The following is a 27,902-nucleotide window of genomic DNA, read 5'->3' on the forward strand; positions in this document are numbered from 1 at the left end:
AATATAGGAAACACTTGGAAGTCTTGGATCATAAGACTTCCTCTATTTGAGTCAGTGTGTGTGGGCTTGTGTATGCGTGTGAGAAAGACAGCTTTTTGGCTGACACTCATCAGGAACACCAAATGTACCTCTTTTCCTTGCATATACCCCCATTCAATGTTTTTTTTTTTTTTTTTTTTAATTTTTTTTTTTTTTCTAATTTTCTTTTGTCTTCCCACTCTTGTCTCCTTATATTTCTTGTCATCAAAGGTTTACCCTTTTTTGGGCACAGTAATGGATTAGTATAACCTATGACATACTGAAAATCCAGGGTACAAGTATCCACTTTTCTGGATTCTGTGAGATTATGTAGGCGTGTAGAATGGACATGTCTTAGAAAAGGTGTGGGTTTTTTTGTAAAGTAGAAAACAGAGTTGGAGGATTTTCAAAATCTTCACACAAACGCTTCTGTCCTTATCCTGCATAAAGCCTTATCCATCATACAAACAATGACTTCTCTTAATACGCCTCTGTCCTCATCCTGCATAATGGTTTATCCATCATACAAAAAATGACTTCTCCTAATTAATTGTCCCTAGCTCCTACTGCAAGAGTGTATTATACTTAAGAATGTCATCAATATGCATATTACTAAGAAAAAGAGTTTTTTTTTTTTTTTCTTTTTACAGCATTGTGTTAACACCTTTAAATGCCAAAACTATGAGGAAGGGGTGCATTATGAAGAATGTATGATCGATAGCAGCAATGATTAAAATATGATGGTGATCGAGCGACTGTTGATTAAAGGGTCAGGATCATCTGGTGGGGAATATTTGCTTGAAGTGGGGTGTGTGTTGAGCTTCTTTACCATTACATAAGTGGGGCCAGGATGGACTTGCTTCGTCGGATCGATCAAATGGAGTTTGAATACACCCTGCGGTTCAACTTCAAAGCCTGGGAAAAACTAGGTAGAATGCGAATCATTGATTGCGGGGTCGTCGGGTCGATCGTTGCCAAGTGGGTCGGGGCAGGTAGAAGATGTGGTTGTACTTGTCCATGGTGATTCCAAGCTGGCGGTCAGACAAGTACTCAGTGAGTTCAAAGCCAAAAGAGAAAGGATGAAGAAATACTTAGCACAGCCATGGGAGCTACAGAGAGCAAAATAGTCGAGCCGATCAACTAGCCCGGCTTGCTACCACGCCGGAGGCCAAACTGAGAAAGAATTCGCCCTGATGAGAAATACTAACTAGTAATTAATTCTATGATGCGTTATCTCATTCTCATTCGGACCAAATTAAAACATAAGGGAACAGTTAACTCTCCATGTAAAAGAGTGTAAGCAATGGAAGACTTCACTTAACAACTAACAAGATAGCCATTGATTAACCCTCAATAGACAATCAGCATAGTTAAACTAAAGCATCAAAATATAACATAAATATACATATAAGAACAACACTAAAAGTACTAAAGCATTAAACGCACATGATCAACTAGACCAAAAGTTAAGCTTGTCAAGATCCTTATAGGTTTGATCACACATGCTCATAGTCAATCCGAAGATCGAGCTTTACTCCAAAACACACTATCAACGTTGTTACTGATAAATTTTTTAGACGGGGCAATTGCAAGAACCTATTAGCGACGAATGTCAAACATTTAGTATCGCTGAAAGCCGAATTTCTTGTAGTCTATTAAAACCACTTCAAGCTTTTATAATTCTCTAATAACAAATAAACCAGTTTTCCATTTGATCTTAGTATTCAAGGCTTCTAAATTAATTTCAAATACATTAATATTCCCATTGAAGATTTTTTTTTTTTTTTTTTTTAAATAATATTAATACTACACTTATTGAAGCTTTGCATCACGTACCATCTGTTATTTGATTATGAACAATTGTTCGTGTACTACACAACCTACCTTGCCTTTTACTTGACTTTGTTTTTTCAACTATGAATTATTAATATTTTTTTTTTATTTGTTCTAAACACTTTCTTTACTTTGAGAAAATATTGTAATCAATCGCACTTGATTAATGCTTGACTAGATGTTGCCAAGTATGGAGATTTTAAAACTTCAGGTCAGGTAAAAGCTCCTTTAATGATGTTGCATGCTAGCTAGTTTATTCTTCTGGATGTTATGGTCATCCTGCATAGGGAAAAGGCAATACTACTAAGCTGATAGATTTGGTCTTCATCATTATCTACAAGAATATATATATATATATATATATATATATATATATATCTTGGAATATTATTGTACCAATTTTACTCTTTTTTTTTTATTTATTTTTAATAAACTCAGCAATTTTACTTTGGTACATCCTTTTCATTCCTTTAGCAAAATGGGCTGTTTCATATCATACATAGTTCAGGTGACTGGAACCTCTCACCATCTCTCTGATCTTTGGGACTGAGTGATCAGAGATTGCCGTAAACCTTAAGAACATAAATAAATTACATATATGGTACTTAATAAGATTACAATATATGTTAGTAATTAAAAAAAAAACAGAAAAAATATTAGTGCCTGTAGGCTGTATCTAATATTTTCGGATAAACAATAAAGACTGCGAGAGATTAAATTTATTGCATTCAACTTCCAATTGTTCTCAAATGCCATGCATGTTCAATAATTTAGACAAATAATTAAGTAGATAAAACTCTTATAAGAATGAGTTTCTCGTTTATTTTAGTCATGGTTAAATATCTTTCTACCTTCTTAATTAAACTTTTTTCATTTTTTAACAACAAGCCCTATCTTTAAAGTCAGATAGAACCACCTGCGAGAAAGTCGTAGTCTGACTCAGTCTCACCGGAACATTCATGAGAACCAAGATATATAATTTACATTTTAAAGAAGTCCTGAAACTCATTGTTATTGTCGTACGTTGTTGTGCTATAATTAGTAGTAATTAATAGTATTAGTATATGCAAATTATAATTAGGTTGTGAGCGCGTGTGGGACAGCTCAACTGTGTCCCAAGATTACTTCAAAGTTGAAAACATCTCTAGTGTGTCAGCGAAAATGATTGATGGCTATTCTACGAATTCCGAAAGGCGACATAGGTAATTTTTTTAACGTCAAAACTAAGCACGATAACGACTGTTTTCATCTAGAGCCAGCCAATGCCAATTTTTACTCTAATGAGAGCTTATCCTTCACTACTAGTGCTATACTTTGGTCGGTTCCATAATACCCCATGTTTCCCACATTCAAATTTTGCACTCATTCCATTAATTTTTTTTTTTTTTTTAAAAAAAATACTATGTTATATATATATATATATGCAGGTTGATTTTCCAGTATAACTTCTTTTTTTTAATCCCAATTGCTTACTCTCTTTTTACAACTGTCACGTTATAGGCGTATAAAATTAGCTCACTAGCTATCTTTGTTCTCTCACTCTAGAGGAAGATCTAAAGCTAGAAAAAGGCATAGACTGTGCTACACTTTCTTGCTAGGCTATATACACCGGAACTTTACGTAACAAGTCTTCTAACGATTGGGTTAAGGAGTTTAAAAAATAATTATTTTAGTACTTAAAAGGTAAGAAACTTCAAAAGTTTTTCTTTTGCTTTTTAACTCTAAAAAGTGTTCAAACTCTCTCTTTTACATTCTCAAGTGCTTACTCCCTAATGTAATAGTTATCAAGCACATTAACTTTCCAATGTCATTTTTTTTTAATCCCAACCATTTACTCTCTTTCTACAACTATCACGTTAGGAAGTAAGCACATAAAAGCGTCAAAAAGAGAATTTGTATACAACTTCTCTTCCACTAATAATTCAATTCCTAAAACGTTGATCCACAATAATAGATCTCTCTCTCTAGTTCTCTCTCTAGCTCCTAGATTGTGCCACTAGGGAGACATTATTTCTCAAAGTGGCATAGCTAGCTAGTTGATTTAAGTGACATACGGTTGAATCTCTGATTCCAAAAGTTTGGTAAGGCTCCACACTTACAAAACCCCATCACATCTGTGTACGTATGAGCTTTGGAATCTGGTAGCCTATTGTCAATATCTAATCATTAACAACACAATTTGCCGAAAAAAATGAAAGTTTCAATAGGAGGGAGCTTTCAGCCACACTTGTTTTAGATCATTGATCACCTTGCCTTAGGAAGTAATTCTTTGACATTTGGTGGATAAGTGAGAACCATCTTTCAAGATCACATAAAAAGCTCTTTTAGTCGTGTTTTCTAGGGTTATTTTTCTTGACGACAAAGGAAAATGACAGCGGAAAAGTAACCTTATTTTATAGGTCGGTATATCATGGGACCATTTAGAAAGTCTTGGGGTAAGGTAGCACATATCAAAATTTCACTATTCTAGGTGATTGAAATGTGTTACTTTTTACGATAGTGATCTTCAAATTAAAATGAATATATTAAAGCAATAACTCACATAATTTAGCTTATATGGAGGCAGTTGCTTCTTGGTAGATGCAATTCGAGCAAAGTAATTATTAATTGTTGGGTCAGGAATTACCGGGACTAGCTAAACACGTGTCAATAACTAGTGACGTGGCAAAAATGCGTGCACTGTAAACACGTCACTAATTCTGCATTTTTTTGTAGTGTACTAAAGCTCAAGAGAGGTCCAACAGCCTAATTCGAGCCCAAAAAAAAGTCCTACAACTACAGAGGCCCAGAAGGGCCCCAACGGGACGTACCTATGAGATTCCCTCAACCTCTCACTCTGTGACTCCAGGTAACGATGAGTACTCTCTCTACACCAAAACAAGGGGCTCCTTCTCTAAGAAGGAGTTCTCTTAGGCATTTTCATCGAGTCTCAAAAATACTAACTTAAGCATTAGAATGCTTTCCGTTAGAGGACCGGCAGCCTACTAACGACCCATCTTCCTTTTTTAGTGGGTTTAGTGGAACACTAAGGCTAAAGTGCGAAAACTGGATCATTTTGGTTTTAACAATTATAACTAGGGTTATAATTAATGGCAATGCTGGAGTAATATCAAAATAACTCTAATTTCAGTCATATCGATCGGAATATATATATATATATAAAGCATAAAGTTAGTGCAATATATTGCGTATCAATTAGGATTACGCAACTTCCTCTTTCTTTCTTTCTTTTTTCTGGTTAACATTTCAAGATTCTGAGAGCAGATTTCACGAATATATATATATATATAAGAGGGTAGCTAAAAGGGTGTTCATTGATGTTACGTGGACCTGTAAAATTATGATAAAAACTATGTTTTTCCTTGGGAAGAACTTACAGGAGCTCATCACAACAACAGATATATATGATGAAATAGTTGCATGATTGCATATCTAGTGGGAAGGGCAATTAAATCAAAATCATTCTGATATGATGAGCATCCATCACCCATCAAATTTCTTTACAGTTTTTTAGATAATTATAACTTGTAAAATTCCTTAAATCCTAGACAATATTTTTAAACTAAATGGTCGAGATTTTATCACATGTCTATTTATCACGTTTACCAACCAATATTTACCTTATTAGTATTTAATTATTACATTTTATAACACTTTAAAAATGATAAATTCTAATATGATAAAATCTAGATCGTTTAATTTAAAAAATGAAAATTGTGATTTAGTCCCCATGAGTATAACAACTCAGAAAAATCTCATGAATTTTATCATACAGTTGAGATTATCGCGTGATTATCACTTTTCAATCCAAACGCCACATATAAATACCAAAATTCAAGAAAACATAAACTAATAGAACGTACAACACAGAATTTAGTAACAAATTAGTGAAAACCTTTTGACGAACTCTTTAATTAAAAGTAAAACCATTGTTCAAGTTAGCCAACTTTAAAGGTATTTGTGTTACTGATTATTCTTATTTACAAAACTTTGTAACTTTGAAGATACAGTCTTGCAAGTCTGACAAAGAACACTTTGCAGACACATTAGTCTCCCAAAACTTTTAGCCTTCTGCTACACAGATCACCTTCATGAACAAACCTCGTTCGCTACAAACCAAAATTCTGGTAGCTAGCTCTAGGCTTTCTGTGGTTTGAATGACAAGAATGAAATAGAAAACTTTGAATCAATTTAGGCTCACGAACGATGGTAAACTTCTCTTGTAATGATGGAACAACGCCTCTCTAGGTATGTGGAAGTTGTGGTATGAGAGACTTATATAGAAGGGAAGAAAACAAGACTTTTTAACTAAGCTAATACAGCTAGGGTTTTCTCTATTTTCTGCAATCTTGTTCCAACCGAAACAAGGGTTTCACAATCTACTTGTGCGGCAATAGAACTGGCTTCAAACGGCACTCATTAATTCTATGGCTCTTTCGTTCGAATGCCTTTTGAACAGCTTGCAAATGCACAATTCTTAGCATAAATTCTTGTTCAAACCAAACCGGTTCCATTCGAACCAAATCTTCAAACTTCTTGATTCCAGCTCCAAAAGGCACCGACTTAACATTTAACTTAAAGCTTACGCCAAAATATGTTTCGACACTGAATTTAATAACACTAAAAACCTAACCAAAACAATATATACTTCGAATTTATATAGATATTACATACCTACGTGATGGAATATCTTGAAACTAATATTGGATCTTAATCCGAATATCAAAAAATATAAAATTGAATTCTCAAACTAATCTCAAACCATATTAGAAGGAGCTATGTCAGAGTCACCAAAAGGCAATACCCTCACTGTGGAACCCGTTTACTACAAGAAACGCCCTTTTCAATTGGCACTATCTTTGACAGGACACCCATGAGAGTTTATGTTTAATACAGTACTCTTTTGTCGCCAACTAAGGCTTTTATTTTTTACTTTTTATTTTTTGTTTATTATTATTTATTGTCGGCAAGTAAGTTTAATGACATTAGTATGGATTTATTTTATTTTATTATTATTTTTTCGATACTTTTGCAGTTTTGCCCGGCCCCCACTTTTTTCCTTTCTTTTCTAGCAAGTGCTTCATCCTCACGTCTTGGTTGATTATCATTTTACCAAAAAAAAAGAAAGAAAGAACTTCTAAGGGATCAATGATTGTGCATAGATCATCTCAAATGATCAATAGTACTTCTCTATTATGGGAGTCCTTTTCTGGTACGATATAGCAACCCATGCTCTAGCTACCATGGGGGCTAGGATTGCCTTATTGGGGATACCTTTTTTTGGTCAACCAAATATATCAAGAGTAATTCTAATTCTACTTTTTTATTCTATAATTATTTTATAATATTGACGTAAAAGCTCTAATCAACTCTTGAATATATATATATATAATGGATGGAAATGTATGTATTATTTAGTATTATTCATACAGCAAATACTTTTGGCAAACCCTCGTAATAAGACTAGCTACCTTGTAGGCTGAGACTGAGAGAACCAAATTAAATCCTTATATATATATTTCTTTTCAATACTTTGTTGAACAAAAAATAATTAACAAAATCTATAAGTACTCCATTTATGGAGAACACTAAGATGCAAATTCATAATTAATTAAGGCGAACCAATCAAATTGCCAAAAGATTTGGTGAAAAGTACTGTGGTTCACGTCCAACAAACCCCAAAAATCTTGTCGATCTGTTTTGTAGAATAATTGTAAATAGGATACGACTTAATCAGTTAATCATAATTAATACTCTTTTCCGTACATAATTGCTGTTCCTTAATCATGACTAGGGGGACATAATGAAATAAAAAGGAGGAACAATTTGAAGAAAAAAACCAAAGATTGCGCTTTCAGACGTGTGTGTATATATATATTATTTTGTTTTGAAGCTGCAGGTTGACTGTTGAATGCATGAGCCTACGGAAAAAATTATGGAATTTTAAAAGCTACCTTAGAGGACTTTAGTACTCCTTCATATGAAAGAGAAAAAAAAAAAAAAACAATTGTATGCTTCTTAATTAAATGATGAGACTTATATATAATTCATCTTTGCCTGATGTTTATCTGTGTCGTTATATATAGGAGATAGATGCGTGGAGGCCTGCACAAGCTGATGATGAAATAATTCAAATATAAAAATATTTATTCCAGTACTATTGCATGCATGGTAAACTCCAAATCAACATTAGTTGGACATCTAAGTATATATGTTTCACAAATATGTTAAAAGATCTTATGATTGGTTCTTTGCTAAGGTTTCATTTGTTTTTGCGTAAAAATATATATTTTTTTTTATTTTCTGGTGTTTGGTAAACTGTTTTTGGTTTGATTAAAAAACTTTTTTTAGTTTTGGAAAATGGTTTTTCTTTTTCAATTTAATAAAGCAGTTTTCTAGTTTGAATTTTTCTTTCTTTAAAGCGGAATGACTTTAGATATATCGTGTTCTATGTTCTCTCTGTTCCCCAATTATGCTTCCTCATCATATTCTAAAAATTTCTTTTTATATATATTTCATCAATCTAAACAAGCTAAGCCATGAATCCAGGGGCGGAACCAGAAGTTTGAGTGAGGGTGGATGAGAAAAAAAAAAAAGGAAAAAGAAAAAACTAATTTTTAAGGGTCTACATCACAAAAAATATATATAATTTTAGATGAATGTTTAAATTTTTAAGCCCCTAACTTTGTGCTAAATTTGCCTCTGAAATAAATTTGGTTCATAACAAAAAGATAAAATATAAAGGGGTTTTTTTTATTATTATTATAAAACTTTTAAGGCATAAAAAATAAGTTTTTCCCTCTTAACTAACCATTTTATTATTATTGGTAGAAAAATAAAATAAATAAGAAGGTTGAAGAAGCCCTTAAGTTACAATTTTCAGAATCTTTTCACACTGTACGTCTTATTCAAATATAATAAGAAAATGATAATTTCTTTTCACACTACACAAGAAGTGCAGCCTTGTCCCTAGTAGATAAATCTAATATAATAAGCAAAGAAGTGCAGCCTTATCCCTAATATAATAAGCAAAAAAAAAAAAAAACTTTGAGAGGACGAAATAGTAATTTGGAGGGACAAAAAATGAAATACAAAGGGTAATAGTGGAGTTTTAAAAAAGTTTGGGGGGACACTCGTCCCCCCAATAGTGTATGTAGGTCCACCCGAGCATGAATTACTTAAGCAACTCTAATTACTTTATGTTGTTGGCAATTCATTTGATGCATGATATTTAATTAAATATTTTTTTATTTTTTTATTAGTTTAAGTTTTTGAACTCACCTCTTATGTAAATTAAATATTTCGATTGTTTGGTCTTATTTATTTAGAAAGAGAGTTTTTTTTTTTTTTTAAACTATAGTTTAAGTACATGATGTAGCGTTGCGTCGTGGGATGCAAAGAAGAATAGCAAGAATGATGGATAAATATAACTTAGATCTTGAGTCTATCAAAAATTTAAGAAATCTTTCAAAACGCTGTAGTCTACTTAGGGTTTGAAGGAAAAATATAAAGAAACTCAACTCTGAGTATTCTTGTTGATAAAAACTGAATAATAATAAAAAGCTATGTTCTTATGAATATAAACATATATTTATAGGCCCCCCAAACCCTAAATCTAATAGTAATACGAAATAAAGTTAGATTTGTAATTCTACGAGGCCCGTTCGGACAGGACATACCCCTGTCTGGATGGACACTAAATAAAAGTGCGCCAATGAAACATAGAGGAGTGTCTGGACGGCCAGAAGCTCTGTTTCGACATGCTAGATCTGTGTTCGGACACAAATTTTAGAGACTTCAATTTAGGCCTATGTCCGTTTTGACCTAGTAAACATTGGAATTAGATGAACCTCGTGAACCATGACTTTCTAGATATTTGAATCAACTTTCCAACGCCATCAAGCTCGCTCCAATCCGATATCTAAAACTCGAGTTATGATCTTTATAATGATCAATTTGGTCGAGTATCCGTTCTGCCCTATATCATCCTCCCCAGGTTGGAAAGAATTCATCTTTGAACTCTGATGGTCCTTGCCGCGATCCTTAGAATGTTCCATCAAGCCACGATCCTTTGATGCCCTGTCAACTCGTTCCATCTGCATTAGTACATATGAAAAATAATATTAAAATATTAATTAAATAATTAAATGTATAAATTTTTAATTAAAATGTTAAGACTTCACCGCTTTCTTCATTTAGCTGCCGCACAAACAAAAGGGAGGGGAAAAAAAAATGGAAGAGAAAGCATGAACTTCAACCAAGGCTTTTATTGAAAAAAAAAAAAGAAAAAAAAAAAAGGAAATCATAAATCACATCCATTAGAAAGAACCAAATTTTGGTTAATCTATAAAAAGTGGACAAGTATTGGAACACTTCGCTTCAAGTGGTATGATATTGTTCGCTTTGGGTCTTAACCCCTAAAATGCCTCATAACAAAATCGTGCGGACTAAGACATAAAGTGGACAATATCATACCACTTGGAGAGGGGTGTTACATATGGTATTAGAGTCGAAGCCTAGCCTGAGATGTGGAGAACATGCACAAGCCCATAAGGGTCACTAGAGAAGACATTGGGTCCTGAAATTGAGTGATTGTGACGTCTTACATTGTCTATGTGTGAGAAATGGAATGTGCTTATATAGAGCATGCTCTCTAAATGGTATAAGGCTTTTGGGGTAAACCTAATAACAAAATCATACAGGCTAAGGCCTAAAGTAAACAATATTATATCACTTGAAGAAGGGTTACAAGTATGAATTGTCGATATAATATAAATCGGTTTTTTTTTTTTTTTTTCTAAGCAAGTTAGAGGGTAGAGGGAGAGGAGGGAGAAACAACAAAGAACAAAACACAAAATAAGGGTAGGACAACCAACAACTACACTAGAAATTAGAATAACCAAGACAATGCCTGAAAAAGCTTAAAAACTATTGAAGATGGCCCGATCTATCGTGTTCTTGACTCAAAGGCCAAGAGAGAAGCTACCTTAATTAGATGGCGGTTTGAAGGGCAGTGAAGTGCCCAAAATACCTATAATACAAATAGGTTAAAACCCATGAACTTAGGTTTGGGAGTAGAAGTATGATTAATTGTGAATATAATACAAATAGGTTAAAACCGATGAACTCAAATTTTGGGTAGAATAAGAATATCTCAACATACTAGATATTATTATGATATCTTTATAAAGATTGTGGAAGGTGTTAGTCTTTTCAATTGTAATCCTCGTGTGCATAAATGAATCTAAGGTAAGAAACCAACGAGAGATACAGATTCCCACATGTCAATGGGAGATGTAGTTTTTGTCCCTACAAGTTGATGAAAGAAATTTGAAGGCATGGGGACGGCGACAAGTGGCCGACAAGTAGATGGAGAAGTTGATGGATATGGAGCCCTAAATTGGTGGTTTAGTGCATTCCTATGCCAAAAGACTATGCATCTTCGTCAAAGTATTAACACAATAATCCAAAATCCCCAAAGTAAGCCCGTTGGATAAGTATCATTCTTGGCCTAAATTAATGAAACACACACAAAAGAGAGATATTGATGGATATTGAAGAAACATGTCATTGGGTTTGAGTGCACTTGCTTTGTTGTATGCATTTGCTTGTCTTTTTCGGAGATACCCAATATGATTCCTTTTGTTGTGATTTGCTTGCTTTGGCCAAATCGATTTGGAAGCAAATCAAATGTTGGATTTTTTGTCTGCTTGTCTCGTACGTGTAAATGGGTGTTTGATAGTTGTTTGTTTGGAGAGAAAGTTAAGGGCTTCCCATCACTATATATATCCCATCACCCCACGTGTGAGAAAGAGCTGAGGATATGGATTACGATTACTACTCAAAGAGGAAGATAGAATTCTACAACTCTCTACTCCAAAAGTCACACCAGAAATCATAAGATCTCTCGAGCTCGTCCCTACGTTTGGCTTCTCTCCATTGTTACAAAAGTCTTAATGGGAGATGTCATATCGATGGAAATAACCTTAATATGAAAACATTTGGTCAGATTAATCTTAACCAATTGCCATTTCGTCGTTTCTTGAGCAACCAAGTTTGACTGAAGATGGCTAAGGCTCAAGTGTTGTTTATATGACTTAATTATGAGTTAATAAGGTATTTACTTAATATTTTAACAATTCTCTTTACGTATACCTTCAAAATTTTCCTTAATAAATGAGGCTCAACACACTTGAAATATTTAACTGCTAAAATTTAGGGTCAAATGCATTTTCAATACCTGTGCTTTGTGCTATAATCAAATAGTCACCCTAGTTTTCAAAAATGTCACAAATGGTACTTATAGGAAGCCAATAAACTCACTTAGTACTTCCGTCATGATTCTGTTATTTTTTTTAACGGAGCGTCACGTACCACTTATACGTGGACTGATACTTGTGGTTTTAAGGCAATACGTGACGTGGTACCTGTGTTCAAAATAATATGTAATAAAAAAAAAAAAAAACAAAAACCTGAAGTCAACAATTAAAAAAATTAAAAAATTAAAAATTCTGGGGAGTTGGGTTGGGGGTGGCTAGCCACCCCATTTTGGCCATAAGGGGTGGCTAGCTACAGGGTGCCTCAACCAACTTGCAAAATGGGGGTGGTCAAACCACCCCCAATAGCCTTGGGGGTGGCTCGGCCACCCCCGTTTGGCTTGGGGGTGGCTTCAGCTACTCCAGACAGCCGGTCTAAGGGTGGTTCGGCCACCCCCAAGGGCCAAATAAAAATAAAAAATAAAAAAATTAAGGATTTGCCTTTGAGGGTGGCCGAACCACTCGCAAAGGTCATGGGGGTGGGGGTGGCTTGGCCACCCACAAAGGAAAACCCTTAAAATTTAATTTGAATCTTATCTAAAATTATTTATAAAACTCAGTTTCACCTAATAAGTAAGTAATATGGAACTTAGCACCCATTGTTTTTATAACTCATTCACTCTATATGTGAGTTACTTATCTTCCTAATATGGAATCGGAGTATTACAATAATAGCGATAATAATAAAATCATTATTAATTTCCTTTTTTTGGTTGAATCCAACAATGTTCCTATGATTTTATATTTATCAAAATACTCATTGAGTTTTAGAAAGTGATAGAATTGGTCATTGAGCTTTTTAAGTTTATAAGATTAATCTTTTCATTCATCTGTCGTCGGCTTATTTACCACCTATTTGCCACCTATAATAAATAAATAAATAAGACCTACCAAATGTTTCCACGTGTACATCTTTGTCCCATCAGCATATTCCCTAAAACAAAAGTAGTAGTAGAGAAATCCTTTCTACTTGTGGTGGTTGGGTTCTTCGGTGAGCCACACCACCCCACAGAGGTGGCGGCTCGTGGGGAACCCCACCCTGCAGAAGTGGTCGCGAGGGTGGGGAATCCCTCGTGACCACACCCTCCCCATGTCACTCTATCTCTTCTTCCCTCTCCTCGTCATCCAAGTGTCCAACCAAGCTCTCTGCCTCCTTTTCCTCCTTTTATAAGATGACTTACCACATTGATTGTTGGAAAACTTCTTGTAGTGATCCAAATAACTAATTAGGCTTAAGATTGCTTAATTAAGGAGTTAATTGGATTTTAGGTCACTAGGGACACTTGGAGGGGCATTTTTAAAATTTTTGAATTTCGGAGTTACAGTAGACGATAGCTCGCATGGGGGACCACACAAGCGCTTGGCTAGCAACCATACACAAGCGCTCGCCTGGGTACCAGGACGGCACTCATTGACTTTTTGTTGGCCCCTGGTTTTTGCCTGTGTGTGCCACCTGCAACTTAAAAACTCCTAGATAAACAATACACCAGCGCTCAACGCTGTAGGACACGAGTACTCGTATCTTTTCAGAAATTTTCTGCAGCGCCCTCAGCTTTTTCCCCTATTTAAACCCACCCCTTACCCCTTTAAACCCTTATTTCAGCATCTGAAACCTTGGAGAAACTCTATTGCTTTGATTCTTGAGTGTGTGTGTGAGGTTGTGAGTGTTTTTGGAGAAAGAGGAGGTGTTCATGGGGAGCTTGCTTGTTGAGGTAACCACTGCTCTCTCTCTTTGTTTTTTGTTAGGTTGTTATGCTAGGTTCTTGTTTTATAGTAGCTTAGTTGTTAATATCTAGGAGTTTGAGCTTTAATCTCATTTTAAGCTTTTCCTTTCCGTTTAGACTTAATCTTGTTATTTGGAGACATTGTTTTGGTTAGGAGGTGTTAGAAACCCTTTTTGTAGCCTTAGGACTATTCGAGAAAGGCTCGGGAAGCATTTGGACCAAATGAGGTTCTACCTAAACCTCACTGGCCGAACTCTCGCCCCTAGGGACGAGCACTCGACCAGAGACATCCAGGGAAAGGGCTTTTTGGCCGAGCACCCTACGACCTTTATTTCTAAGTCTTATGTTCGTTTTAGTTTGACTTAGGACTAATGAGAGGTTTTCCACATATTTGAAGGACCCGGATCGTTTGGAGGAATATTCGGAAAACTTGTTCGACCCAGGTGAGTTTTAACTCATATAATGCTCGCTATTTATTTTCCCGCATTGCACGACTATTTTGTGTACCAAAACATGTATATTTACAACTTTCACGATATACACTTTGCTACACCATGAACTCTATTATTTGTGAAAATGTGTTTCTTAACAAGATAGCAACATTGAGATTTGTAAAAGCATACACGTAAAATACGGATAAGACTAATTACATCGTATGACATAGTACACCGGTACGTGCGGGATAATAGTCATAAGCTTACTATACATGTTAACTTTATGATTAAATGTGTGTATTATTATATGGGCCTTAGATCTAATGGTTGTTTCGTGACCAGCACAGCCTTAACAGGCGGTTACTACAGGACATACATCAGTAGTAGCGTGGGCCACCTGAGGTCGGACTCGGTCGGACTGCTAATGTTATAGACGGTAGTGTACAATGGTCGGGGTACTGACATTGTATTACAGGTCATTTGGGACAGCGTCAACCCTGCTGAAATGAGTAATATCTCGAGTAGACCATACTGTTGAACTATCACTCATTCTCATAATTATAAGCATGTAATATATCTATATCACATTTATGGATAACTGTCATACCTAAAATGCTGCATTCTTTACCAAACGGAGTTCATCACTAAAATGATATAGGTATTGTGCGCACTATCTCTCACTAAGTCTTTGGACTTACCCCTTTTTATTTTCCCTCCCATTATGTATAAATTGCGCGGTATAACTAGCGTAGATGAGGATGCCTTCGGACCGAATCATGATGATTACGTAAAACCTGATTCAGGTAATTTTTGAAGACATGGACCCTGTTTGGCTAAAATTCATGTGGGACGATGGAGGGACTATCCGGGCAGAGATGATAGAGATAGTGATCATGCTTGCAATACTTAAGATTATGCGTTAATCTTGTTATCTTATTTTAAAACAATGATTTGGGGTTGTAATATTTTGATGATCGATCTTTGATCATACATTTGATGACCTATTTATAATATGATGCTTTATCTTTACTCTGGTGGTTGTGCTTGTGATGTTTAGCTATTGCTTTCTATTCATGTAGTTTAAAGTCTTCCATTGTATTTTCTCATTTCGGAGAAGTAATGATACCTGAGTTTTGTCCTATGAGGGATATAGGCTGGGAGACGAACCATGCAGTCAATTACCAGTTAATTGATTTCCACGGGGCGTTACACTTCTCCTCCACCTTTGTCACCTCCAAGTTGGCCCTAAATTGGTACGTACACCAAGGAGGCCCTCACCCCTCTCTCTTCCTCCTCCATTGAACCTGCCATCATCCTCTAAGAGCATTTTCAGTAGTTTCCTCGTCATTTTTCCTACATTTAAGGATCCAAACTACTTTTTACTTTCCTATGTCAAAATACACCCCAATAGCTTCTCTTAATCATTAAAATATTTATTTTTTTAATTATATTATATATATGAGAGGAAAGATGAGAGAGAATTGTGAGAGGAGAGAAGAGAGTGAATTATTATTTTTTATTTTAATAATCATAAAGATTGTAATAGTAGAACCCAGAACATTGGGTTCCACGATAGCAATCATAATGTTTATGGTTCATTTAGGGAATCTGCTGTAGGATGTTTTGCAATTTTTTAGACATATTTCCTAAACTTATGGAACAAACTCCCTTATAGGAAATCTGCTGAGAATGCTCTAAGGCTTTCTCAGAACCTCCTCCTCTGACAACAACCACCTTGCTATCTCCCAGACTCTTAAACAAAATGATGACGAATCAAAGGACTAGAGAGGCGCGACGTGCCGACTCGATTTGATTCCTTGGGCACTGGAAAACCCAAGGATTCGTTTATTCCTGATGAGGCCACAATCGATATTGCGATATGTGCAAAGCGGGAGCAGCTTCGTCAATCGCGTGTAGCCGCGCCAAATTAAGTCATAGGCATATCAATTGCATGAATGAAATTTTGCACGCTTCATCAAATGATATCCACAATAATAATTTACTAGACAAATAGAAATGAGGAAATGAGCGAGTAAATAAGGGAGAGAATATGTGAACCTATGATTGTGGATCACTAAGCTTCTCTTCGGTTCAACATTGAATGACTAATCCCTTCCTCATTTGTATTGATGTCAATGACACATCAATAAAAATGCCCCATCAACAAATCACTAAATCTCGTGTTAAACCAAAAAAATAAATAAATAAATAGTGAGAGAGAGTGGCAACGCAACCATCCCTTTGTTGTGGGAGAGGGTGGCCCCACAACAAATAGATCCTTCACTTTTTATTTTTTACACGGGATTTAATGATTTGCTAACAAGATATTTTTATGATGTGTTGACTCACTAGTATGCGTTTGACATGGTGAAGCGGATTTATGCAAAGTATATACATGTAGCATCACTATTGGATATGACATGAGATTTCATTCAAAAAAATTAAAAAAAAAATTAGTTAACTTAAGTGAGATGGAGGGAGCGATTTGATAATAGATTAAACCTTAAAGATCACTTTGACCAGTTTTGATCCTTAGGGGTAACTCATTCGGCTGATCCGCCTTGTTTATTAAGAAAGGAGATGTCATTGGATCCAAAAACCATTAACTAATCTTATTTAAGCACGATCTGTCAGCAAATTTCAAAATTATGACCTAAATTAATAAACTTTGAGATGTACCTCATCAAAGAGAACCAGCCGAACCATCTTGGCTCGTAACCAGCCCAAGGCTTTGCATGCCTCGCGCTGAATGGTTCAGCAAAAGAAATCCCATTACAAAACCGTTTGTGGAGATCCAATTCTTCGCATCTTTACGTACAATAGAAGTGCCTCAAAGATTGTTCATAGAGCTCTAGCACCAGCATGCAGAGGCTTGGTCATCTTCTTCCCAATACGGTAGAAGAAATTTAGTTTTAACTTCAATATAAGCTTAAACAGAAGAAGCCGTATTTCATTATATTTCGACAAACCAAGTCGTATTTAATTATATCTCTGCAATCAACACATGATTAGGATGGTAATATGAAGATAATCTCGATTAAATTTGCTATCAACTTACAATCATTCTATAACATTTGCCAATTGTAAGGCATAATAAGGCTATACCAGTCCAGAACCAGCGACCTCAATTTTATTTCAATGGATTGGATTGTAGTCTAAGCTAGAAAGTTTGTGGACTTCACTAGGCATTGCAATCTGATACAGAGACCAAGGAAGATATAATGCACTTTACCCTTGAAAAAATAAGAAGTCACCTCATCAACGTTAAGACAACCTCCTTCGCCCACAAGAAGCATCATAACAAGAATACAACAATTTTCACCAAAAGCGCTGGCCAGAAAAACGCAATTAAACAGCCTCATTTGCTCAACCAGTAGATAAAAATGAGAAATGTGCACACCGATGCAACTAGTGAAAGTATAATGGTGTCCATTGACTTTTTTCTCTTTATTGCTGAAAGAATACCATTAACCTGCACCATAATGTCAATGTAGTATGTCAATCAACTAATACAAACAGTTCAAAGCCTTTTCTTTTTTCGTTTTTTTTTTTTCTTTTTGGTTCCAGGATTACTTTTTTCAGTAATAGAAAATAATAAGTATCAATAACTACATCAATGAAATTTTTATACCGTTGGGAGGCGGCTGCCAACATTGCTGAGCTTTGAATTGATACCACCAAAAGTAGAACGTTGGATGCCAAGTACACCAAGTGTTGCCTGAGCTTGCGAAATCACAGTATCCATCTACAGCATAAAAGGCACAAGTTAAAAATTAACAGTTCTTCATATTTGTTTTTTCCCCCCTTAAGTAAAAATAATCATCAAAATAAAATGATTCTGCAGAAAGTCCAGGATACATTATCCACATCACAGAAACATGTGAAATTTATAGAGACGCATCATTGAACAAAGAAGACTCATCCACTCCAACATGTTTAAGATCCAAGTAGGTGTGAAAGTTTATGTTCTTTCAACACGGATAAAATTTCATGGGATCCATTTTTCACGTACCACTGAGTTTTGATGTGCAGACTATGCTTAAAATGCATAAATATATCATACTGATTAGAGACCAGAAGTTACCCCATCCATGTACACTCCCAACTTAATTTACAATAGTTTCCTAAAAACAGAAAACACATATACATAATAAAGTTAATCTCGTGACCATCCTGTCTCATCTCTAACAAGACAAGAACAGGACATATATTGTTATCTCATAAACAAAACATTATCATATACTATTGAAGAACAGGAATGACGACTCTGCTTCATCTGTAACAAGACAGCATTAAGACAGATATAGGCAGGTTGCCCTAATTAGCAGATTATGTAGAAATCACCCCATCCTATACTGCCACATCAAATTTCTTATAAAAGATAAGATTCTGTCAGGATTGAATAGCCTAAACTAGGACTGTATTGCAGATCAGTTCTACATTTCCGTACAAGCCTAGGCAGATTAAATGAAAGGCAATAGGAGTGACTTCATTATATCTCGGTAAGGGTATAAACTAAACATGACCAACATAGAAGACGTACATCTCAGACAACATAGGAAGAGAATGAGAATTAAAAAGGTATCATCTGGTCACCCAGAAATATACAAGATTAGACTCTTTTATAAGAAATAGGTGTCGTTGTATCAGCTATAGTTACATTTACAAGTAGAAGACTCTAGCTACAATATAAGACTTAACCAAGAAAAGGGACTACTGAAAGTCTGAAATACAAAGTTTCCACAGTTTACCACAAACCCTCTGCTTCATATATGACAAAAAAATAAGATGTGATAGCCTTAAATTTTGGGTAAAATGTATTAACACCTCTCTTTATTTGACCTTTTTCTTATCACACCCCAAGTTTTAAATTGCTTTGATCACCCCCTGTATGCTTTAGGATTGGTTTGATCACACCCCTTCCATCCATTACACCATTAAGAACTGTTAACCGAATTATGTCACATGGCAATCACTATAGAACAAATCTATATGTGGCGTGTGACTTTAAAACTAAAAAATAAAAAAATACACCAATATATTTTGTATCTAGAACACTATTGAAGGAAATTTTTCTTTATTTTATGTTCGTAATTTGTAAATATAATTTTAGATATAAAACATAATTGCATAATGTGTGAATTTTTTTCTTGTGTCACGTGCCATATTCTCATCGATCTGTGAGCAACATGAATAACATATGAACTACTTTTTACAGCAAAAGATAACAGTCCCCCCACAACCCCCGGCAACCCAATCCCATCATGGCAGCAAGTGAGGGCGCGTCCCACTGAGTATCTGTGGTGTGTTGGTTTTATTTGTTTATTAGCTGCTCTGGTTGTTCGTTTGGGTGCATGGGTGTCTTGGGTTGATGTTTGTTGACGATGGCCGAAGAGGTTGGTGTGTGGGTTGTGTTGTTGAGTCTGTGTGTAACAAAGGCTGCATGGTGAGGTTTTTTTTTTGGTAGAAGCGAAGTCCTTTGAGTGTTGGGGTTTATGCCCCAAAGTCCAATTACTTAGAGCAATATTTTAGTTTTTATTAAATAAAGTTGTTCATTCTGATTTATTTAATGAATATTGGGCAAATAGCTATTTACATGTATACTTTTAATGATTATTATTTATCATATACATGTAAGGTCCATTGGTTAAATTGAATATGACTTTTTCTTTTTCTTTTTCTTTTTTTGACATGTCCGCACAAGGAAAGGATGGAAGGAGGAGGGGAAGGGGATTTAAACTAAAGACTACCGCTTCATGAGGCGTCGTCCTCAACTGATTGAGCTACCCCTTGGGTACAAATTAAATATGACTTAAGTGTGAGTAATGAGACTATCACATAGAAGATCTAAGTCATAAACCTTGTAACTTATAAATTATTATTCCTAGTCGGTAAGGGAATTGAGTTCACTATCGAGCCATGGGGAAACTCCTTTAGGCCAAGAATAGTGGAATGAGAGAAGGCCTATTTATGTTCGATTTTCCTGAAGAAAGAGGGAGCTTTGTGGTTACTCTCGACTATCAATGAGGTGGCAAGTGTGGAAGACAATACAAATTTTATTTAGAAAAATCCACATACCCTTCCTCAAACTACAACTCAATTGACAATATCTCCCCCAAACTTTCAATTAGGACAATGTCCCTCCAATCTACCAAAAAAATGTCAATGTCCCCCCTCCCTAGGCCAACAAAAAGACAAAAATGACACTAAATATTTGTTAAAAGACAAAAATACCCCTATAATAAAAACAAATAAAAAATTAATTTTTTCCACTAAAAACAATTTTTTTTTTTTTTTTTTAATTTTCACTCCCTTTTTTAATTTTTAATTCTTTTATTTATTTATTTATTTATTTTTATTGAAGGTATTTTTGTCATTAAGGAGGACATCGACAATTTTTTGTAGTTTTGGGGGACATTGTCAATTGGGTGGTAATTTAAGGGAGATAAGTGGACTTTCCACAATTTTATTCAAAATTTCAAAGGCTATTAGAGAGCCTTTCTGGGTTAGCATTGTAGAAATTCTCACGGGAACTACTTGCCCAATGAGGAGTTCAACGGAGGTGGGTGGAGGGGATATTTATTATTATCCTCGAGGGCAAGAAGAAACGGGGATCGTGTGGGTTCTTGAAGGTGCTATAGTTTTTTATGTCTCCATTCTCATCTGTGAAATAAGCACCTCCAGTTGTTGTTCTGCCCTCATCAGAATACTAGTTTGTCAGAGTATCGATCCTACGCGCAGGTGGTAGCTGAAAGGGGCAGCTCGTCCACTGCAAATAGTAGGGGTACCAAAGGGATTATTGTCAGAGCCCATCATAAGGTATGGCCCCTTAGGCCGGCTCAAAGCATAGCTGTACAGCTGCTCTATGCTGCCAACATTGCCAGCCAAAGCAAATTGTTAGGGGCAGGATGATGGGAGCACTGTATTTTCCTTTGTGGATGACACATAAATCTAAAAGAGTACAGCTCCAATACTCCTCTAGTGCTGGCAAAGGGCCACCGTTGAGTGTCCACATGGATGATAAAGAAAGGCGCCACATCTGTTGGACAAGCAATCAATCGCAGATGGTCTACACGGGATTCCATGCATAAAAGATCTTCACAAGACCCCAATGCAGGATGGGCCTGGGGGTAAGTTTATGACTACTCTGTTGGAGCTTCAGGCCAAGAGAAATTCGTAAGCCCATGCCACTTAAGGTCACCTCGAGCTAAAGAAAATGTGGTAGCAACGGGCCCTGCTTTGGGTTCTCACAGCCCACCACAGCCCTTTCGCAATCAACAGGCTTTGCTCAAGAACCTAATCAATGAATGGGCTTCTACCACTTCAATGACGAAGATAGGTCATTCTACCATATAGTAGTTAATATGTTATAGTTTTATTCGATAAAATACCCAATTTTATCATAGACTGAACTCAATTTTACAAGTTATAAGGAATTTTTTATTTAGATCTCCTATGCATGAGTCATACTCAGATTCATAAAATAAAAATGCATGAGTCATTCTCAGTGCACCTGAATTACATACAATATAACTTAAGAACTTCAATTCATCTTATAAATTATAAATGCCCAAATATCATATTCTACAAATAAAACAATTTTACTTCGATAATTTCAAGTTATAAATTGGCTTTTAGGAAACTAACTCTAACTTATAAATAGGAAAGAACAAAAACAAGTACTCTATTTGAATCCACCTAATTAAAAATACAAAAAATATTTAAAGAAACTTTAAAAGTATGAGACATTCTAGGATTCTGAACTTGTGCATTACCTATCATAAACGTATTTAGAACGACATAGCACAAGCTATCCAAAAGAGTGTAGGCCTATATTAATAAAAAGAAAATCACATAACCTTTTTTCAGTATTCCGAAGAAGTAATTGATTGATCAATCAACTGATCAATCAATCCATTGATCATCTAAAAGTTCACAGCTTATTAGTCTAATGTCACACAAAAGAAGCAGTACAGGTAAGTGATAAACAGAGCTTGTGAAATAGGTCATCTAAAAGTTCATTTCCATTAAAACAAATTAAAAATTAAAAAACAAAAAACAAAAAACAAAAAAAACAAAATAAAATAAAATAAAAAGGAGAGGGCATTGTATTGAGTGTGAACAGTCATATACCTCTCCTGTCATTGTTGTGCACCTTAAATAAAGAAAAAGGACTACTTGTTGAACTAAAGACCCAATAGTAAATGAGCCCCCTCCAATATATTAACCATAAGCACATCACATAGAATAACCATAAGCATCTAGACACACATCTAAGAAATACAACTAATAAGTACAATGGCATGTATATAAATTTGGGGACTCAACCACACATACACAAGGTGCAACAGTAGAGTCCAAATAAACAGGATATATGTAAATTCTGGCATGAACACATATAAGGAATGAGATCATTCATTCTAAAATCAAACAGCATATACGGAAAGTCAGGGAATTGCAGCATGGAAGAGAAAAGAGAACTGAAGAGAGGCCTGCATAAAATTATATATAGTCAATTTGTAAAGCGATCAAGACATTATACAATGTGATTGCTCCTCTGTCAGTTCCTCATTCTCAGAGAAACTATCAGATTAACTACTGATTAATTCCAAGTCTCCACATCACGAGAACTTAAAGCATCCAATTAAGGATCCACACAGTCACGCACACACACACAAAGAGGTGCCATTTGTACTTAGCATACCTGTCCTGTACTTCGGCTAATAGATGCATGCTCTTTTAGAAGGGCTTGCTCTGGAGAACCAACACCCTCTTCCAAGTCTAATCTTGTTCTATCAAACTCTCTAAAATCCTCAAAGAGTGAAGCATGTTCTTGCTTAGCTCTGAGGCTGGACCGAAGACGATAAAACTCCTGCACTTCAATCATGTCTAACAAGAAGTTGGTGTCTGATAGAGTCAATCTTACTAAATAACAATTATAAATATAAGAAAAATAATGTAGACGTGATAAGAATAATTACACCAGAAAAAGAAAAAAAAAAAAAAAAAAAAAAAAAAAAGGGCAAAGCGAAGAATGTTTAATTTTTCTTTCCTTTTCTCTAATAAAGAAGTGCGGCAAGGATAAAAACAAGCATTAAAACAAAACTAAAATAGGCCCTAGGAGTTTTTAGTCCTCTTTTTGTTGTTAATTTGGGCAAGGATGGGAGCTTTTAAAGCTCTATTAATTTGGGTTAGTCACATTATCATCTACCTAAAACATGATCTTAAAATTTCCAAAAAAAAAAAAAAAAAAAACAGCGAGAGCTCATGAGACATAAGTGACAAAGGCCCAACATGCTTGACTACCTATTTGAAAAGGGAAAAAAAAAATATGCAAGGCCCCTTACACAAGGCCAGAAGGCCGTACTATGAAGTTTAATTCAAATTCATTTTGCAAAATGCTGCTAAACATTAATTAAGAAGCCACAGTACCTGAGTGAGATCTTGAAGAATCTCCTGATGCCTAGTCAAGGTATGAGAAACCATTTCTGATCCCCCTGATGATACCCATGCTTGCATCTGCAAATTTACTTGCTGGAGCTGTTTTAACAGTCGGTCTATCCCAGATTCAATATCATTCTCTGAAGTATCATTTTTTGTAGTGACTTTTGTAGAAACCACCTTACGATATGAATGCATCTGCTCATCCAACTGAGCTTCAAGCTTCCGAGCCTGGAAGTATAGATAGATAAAATGTTCATGAGAAGAAAAATATTTTCTAGCTAGCAAGGATCAAGTAAGAAAAGAAAATGCACACAAAACATCTGTGATGAATGCCCTTTTCAAGACATGCAAAATGGCATATAAGCTGTTAGAATGATGAGGTCCTATCATCTGAGATGTAATACGCTAAATTACTTATGTTCAAATTTAAATGAAGAAATGAGCTAAATCATTAAACAAAAATTAAGTCAAATAGGTTGGTAGACAATGAAATTTTAACAAGATTTCTGAATCCATTTATTGATCTTACCTTCTTTTCTAATATCTGAGAGGTTGATTCCATTTATATAGTTACATGCTCAATGATTGCAACAGTTAGAAGTACAGAGCCAATCTAGGCCAGCTAAAGGCTATCTTTACCTAAGCTTTTGATCTATAGGATAAGTTGGTAACAGAATGACCAATTTTTTAGTTATGAATAAGTTGGCAACAGAATGACCATGCATGCTATTCATGAACCAAAAATCCAAGTTTCTGGGTAACTCATGGCAAACAAATAAAGAAATGGAAAATATCCTGAAGAAGGGAGGTGCAACAAGTCTTCTACTATTGGTCTAGCTCCTACATCAGTACCATCCTCGGTAAGTACTTACACCATATGTATGAATATGCTTTCAACCGTTCAACGAATCTTATCCACAGGATGCCCTCCTTCTAGACAATGGAATTCTGCCCAGTTGTCCTGTTGCTCTTGTTCTTTGCCTAGTGAAGCATGAATCAGCACCATGGCTGAAGGGTTGGCTCAACATATTCAAAAGCTTCATGATGGAATTCATCACAAGATGTTCTTAGCAATGACAATTACAAGATAGGCTAATATATATCACCGCCTTGCTGATTTTCATAGTTGGCCGGGTAGATTCCCTACAGGGGCAGCTACAGAAATTTCAAGGACAGAATTGCAGCTGCAAATACATCTGTGTGATTCTTCTCTTGCTTAAAAAATTTATTTTCTTTATCAAGCCCTCTACTGATTATGGGACTGAAGGGATGAACCACTTTTCTACTTGCTTTTCTTTTTTCAGATAAGTATTAACGCACTAAAGGATACCAATTTGAAGGCACAATCAAAGACAAAGGTTGTACACTAAAGAATCTAAAAAACGGAACAAATCTTTGAAACCTGTAAAAGTTCTGAAGGCAAAGACAGAGATGGAAAACTTGGATAAATGAACGGCCAATAGAAAAATGCTCAAACAAACACCTCGTAAGCTTATATTTAAAAAAAAAAAAAAAAAAAAAAAAAAAAAAAAAAGGCCCTGTCTGAAGTTCATAAGTTCCGTGATTGCATTTTATTTAGAATCAGCTAGCATCTCTCATTACCTCCATAATGAGCTATCAGAAACGAACTTTCCCTAATTATGCATCATTCTCAGCAATTAACCAAAACTAATGAAAATTCAGAAATAGTTTGCATCACAATTTTATTCAAAGAATTACGTTGAAACAAAACAAATTTCTTCGTTACATGCATCAAATCACAAATAACGCAACACAAATCCATAAATTAACCAAAAATCGCAGCAAAATACGAGAAATTAAAAGCTGATCTCCGACATCCATATTTTCCACCGAGAAGAACATCCAATTCCGGCTGCCGACAACCCGAAGGAAACAAAAAGAAAATCTGTAACATCGGCTATCATCGAATTCCGAATTTCTTATCGCCTCCGACATTTTCCCAGCAAGCAAACAGAATCTAAGAGAAAAATCAAAGGAGACAAAATCGGACCTGTTTGCGAAGGGCGTCCCATGAGCTCGGCACATCCATCGCTCTTCCAATTCCTCTTCTCTCTGGCAAATTCTACTTCTTCTTCTTCTCTTCTTGATGTTAGAGGTTTGGATTTAGGGGTCGTTTGGCGACGAGGACAGATCGTCCGATTTCTCAACGGCAATTTGGCGATTGGGCCAACTTAGCGATTGCGTGCTCCTTAATACAAATACATTTACAGAGGACGTGATTCTCTACAGTTTGTATCTTTCTCGTTTACTCCCAACTGCTTTAGGTAGTTGTAATCTGGATCTACAAATGCCCCCAAGGTCCTAAATGTACAAGCATTTTTAGCATGATAACATTGACAAGTACATGAATTGTATGGAACGGACTGCAGATGATAAAATCCTCCTTGACAGCTGGCAATTTCTTCCGTTGGGCGGGTCGGTTAATATGGGTTGACAATTATGGAGCGGAACCGTCTTGCTATTCTATTAAGGAAAAATTATACACGTTGTATTTTTATTTATTAAAAATTAAATCTTCTACGGTTTCTCCTATTGTAAACAGTTATCTCCAACGCTTCTTTGCTTGGATCTTGAGTTTTGGTTTTGGCAAAACATGAGTGGGAGGAAAAATATTACTTCCATTGGAAGCATTCTTTAACATTATTTAGTTTCAAATGATAAAAACAAGATCCAAGACTTTGGTGAAGCCATGGCCACTTGACTACATGTGACCAGTCACTGTCATTACAAATAAACATACCATAAGAGTGATCAAAAGTTTCCACATGACTTTCACTCATTTCAGTCGTAGGGATCTCCTCGATAAATGTCCTTGTACTCTATCAGCGAATCAAGAATGAGCTGGCAATTTGGTTGAAGAAAACAGTTTATAGTTTTGTTAGTTGTAATTAGTTAGCATTCTGTTAAGTTAGTTTGCTTACTATTAGAGTTGTTATACGTACAGTTGAGGTCAGTTTATAATCAAGGAGTATATATACAATGTAATTGTAAAGAGTTTCACTCACTCAATGCAATACGAATTCTTTCTCCAACTCTCCTTATTCTTCATTTCTCTCTTTCTTTCTTTCCCTAACTCTCTGTTTTTACATTGAAGTAGCATTGTTGACATACTCCCCAACAATATCCTCTGCAAAAAAATCCTAACATGGAAGGTTTTGTCACACTAAAAACCTACCCTAGACCTCAAAACTGCCAAAACAGGCACTGGACCAGGGGTGATTGATCACCTTACCAAGAACTTGTGTAGACCGTATGAAGTACAACTATGACATTAGTAAGCATCTTCAACACTTGTGAGAGGTGTTTATTGTGTTGCGCAAGGAGAAGTTCTTCGCAGCGAGAGCCAGGTGTTCGTTCATGATTAACTCTGTTCGTTTTCTTGGCTATGTGGTGTCCAAGAATGGCCTCTCAGTGGATGAGTCCAAAGTTGTGGTTGTCAAAGAATGGCTCATCCCTACCACATTGCATGAAGTGAGGAGTTTTCATGGCTTGATGTCATTTTATCCATAACTCCAATACAATAATGGAACCAATTATAGAGTCCATAAAGGCAGGACAGTTCTCGTGGAGTGACGAAGCTCAATTTCAACAGCTTCTATTATTCTCAAACCTGTGGGCAATTGGAGGTTATCAATAAGTCGTTGGGAGATTTGCTTCGAAGCCTAGTTAGCGAGCCTCTCAAGTCATGGGATTATATATTATATCAAGCTGAATTTGCCTACAAGAAGTCAACTAATAGAAGAACCAGGCGTAGTCCGTTCAAAATTGTTTATGGTGTTAATCCTCGTGCATCGTTGGATATAGCATCTGTTCTTGACTTGAAAAGAGGGTACATGTTAAAGATGAGGAATTGTTTTGCTCAAATCCAAGAGATCCACATGATGACTACTCAAAATTTGCAAGAGTCAACGGCGAAGTACAAGGCCAATGCGGATAAGAAGTGACTTGTGGAGTTTGACGATGGAGATTTTGTATGGGTCATCTTGAGTAAAGATAGATTTCTCATGGGAGAATACAACAAGCTAGTTACTCGTAAGATTGAACCTTTGGAAATCGTTGAGAAGATTGATTCTAATGTGTACCGGTTGAAGCTTCCAAGCCACATCAAGACC

The 27,902-nt window shown here is 35.6% G+C and overlaps 1 protein-coding gene across 1 annotated transcript; it reads right to left on the reverse strand.

Moving 5' to 3' along the window:
* Window positions 1–17,333: 17,333 nt before the first annotated feature.
* On the reverse strand, window positions 17,334–25,965 carry LOC132187139 (Golgi SNAP receptor complex member 1-1). The gene is made up of 5 exons (XM_059601336.1): window positions 25,781–25,965; window positions 23,758–23,997; window positions 23,030–23,197; window positions 17,957–18,070; window positions 17,334–17,797 (listed from the first exon to the last, which is right to left on the reverse strand). The coding sequence occupies exons 1-5, from the start codon at window positions 25,817–25,819 to the stop codon at window positions 17,684–17,686; spliced, it is 675 nt and encodes a 224-aa protein (XP_059457319.1). The 5' UTR covers window positions 25,820–25,965; the 3' UTR covers window positions 17,334–17,683.
* Between the last annotated feature and the right edge of the window lie 1,937 nt (window positions 25,966–27,902).

This window comes from Corylus avellana, chromosome ca7, assembly GCF_901000735.1.
Source record: "Corylus avellana chromosome ca7, CavTom2PMs-1.0".
Lineage (NCBI taxonomy): Eukaryota > Viridiplantae > Streptophyta > Magnoliopsida > Fagales > Betulaceae > Corylus > Corylus avellana.

Bases quoted from the DNA above. Each gene is read 5' to 3' on its own strand.
- LOC132187139 (XM_059601336.1), bottom strand. From the start codon at position 25,819: ATGGATGTGCCGAGCTCATGGGACGCCCTTCGCAAACAG. The intron at 18,071-23,029 runs GTATGCTAAGTA...TTTATGCTGTAG, and splicing joins TTAGCCGAAGTACAGGACAG to ATGGATACTGTGATTTCGCA. The intron at 17,798-17,956 runs GTATAAAAATTT...ATTATGGTGCAG, and splicing joins TTGGCAGCCGCCTCCCAACG to GTTAATGGTATTCTTTCAGC.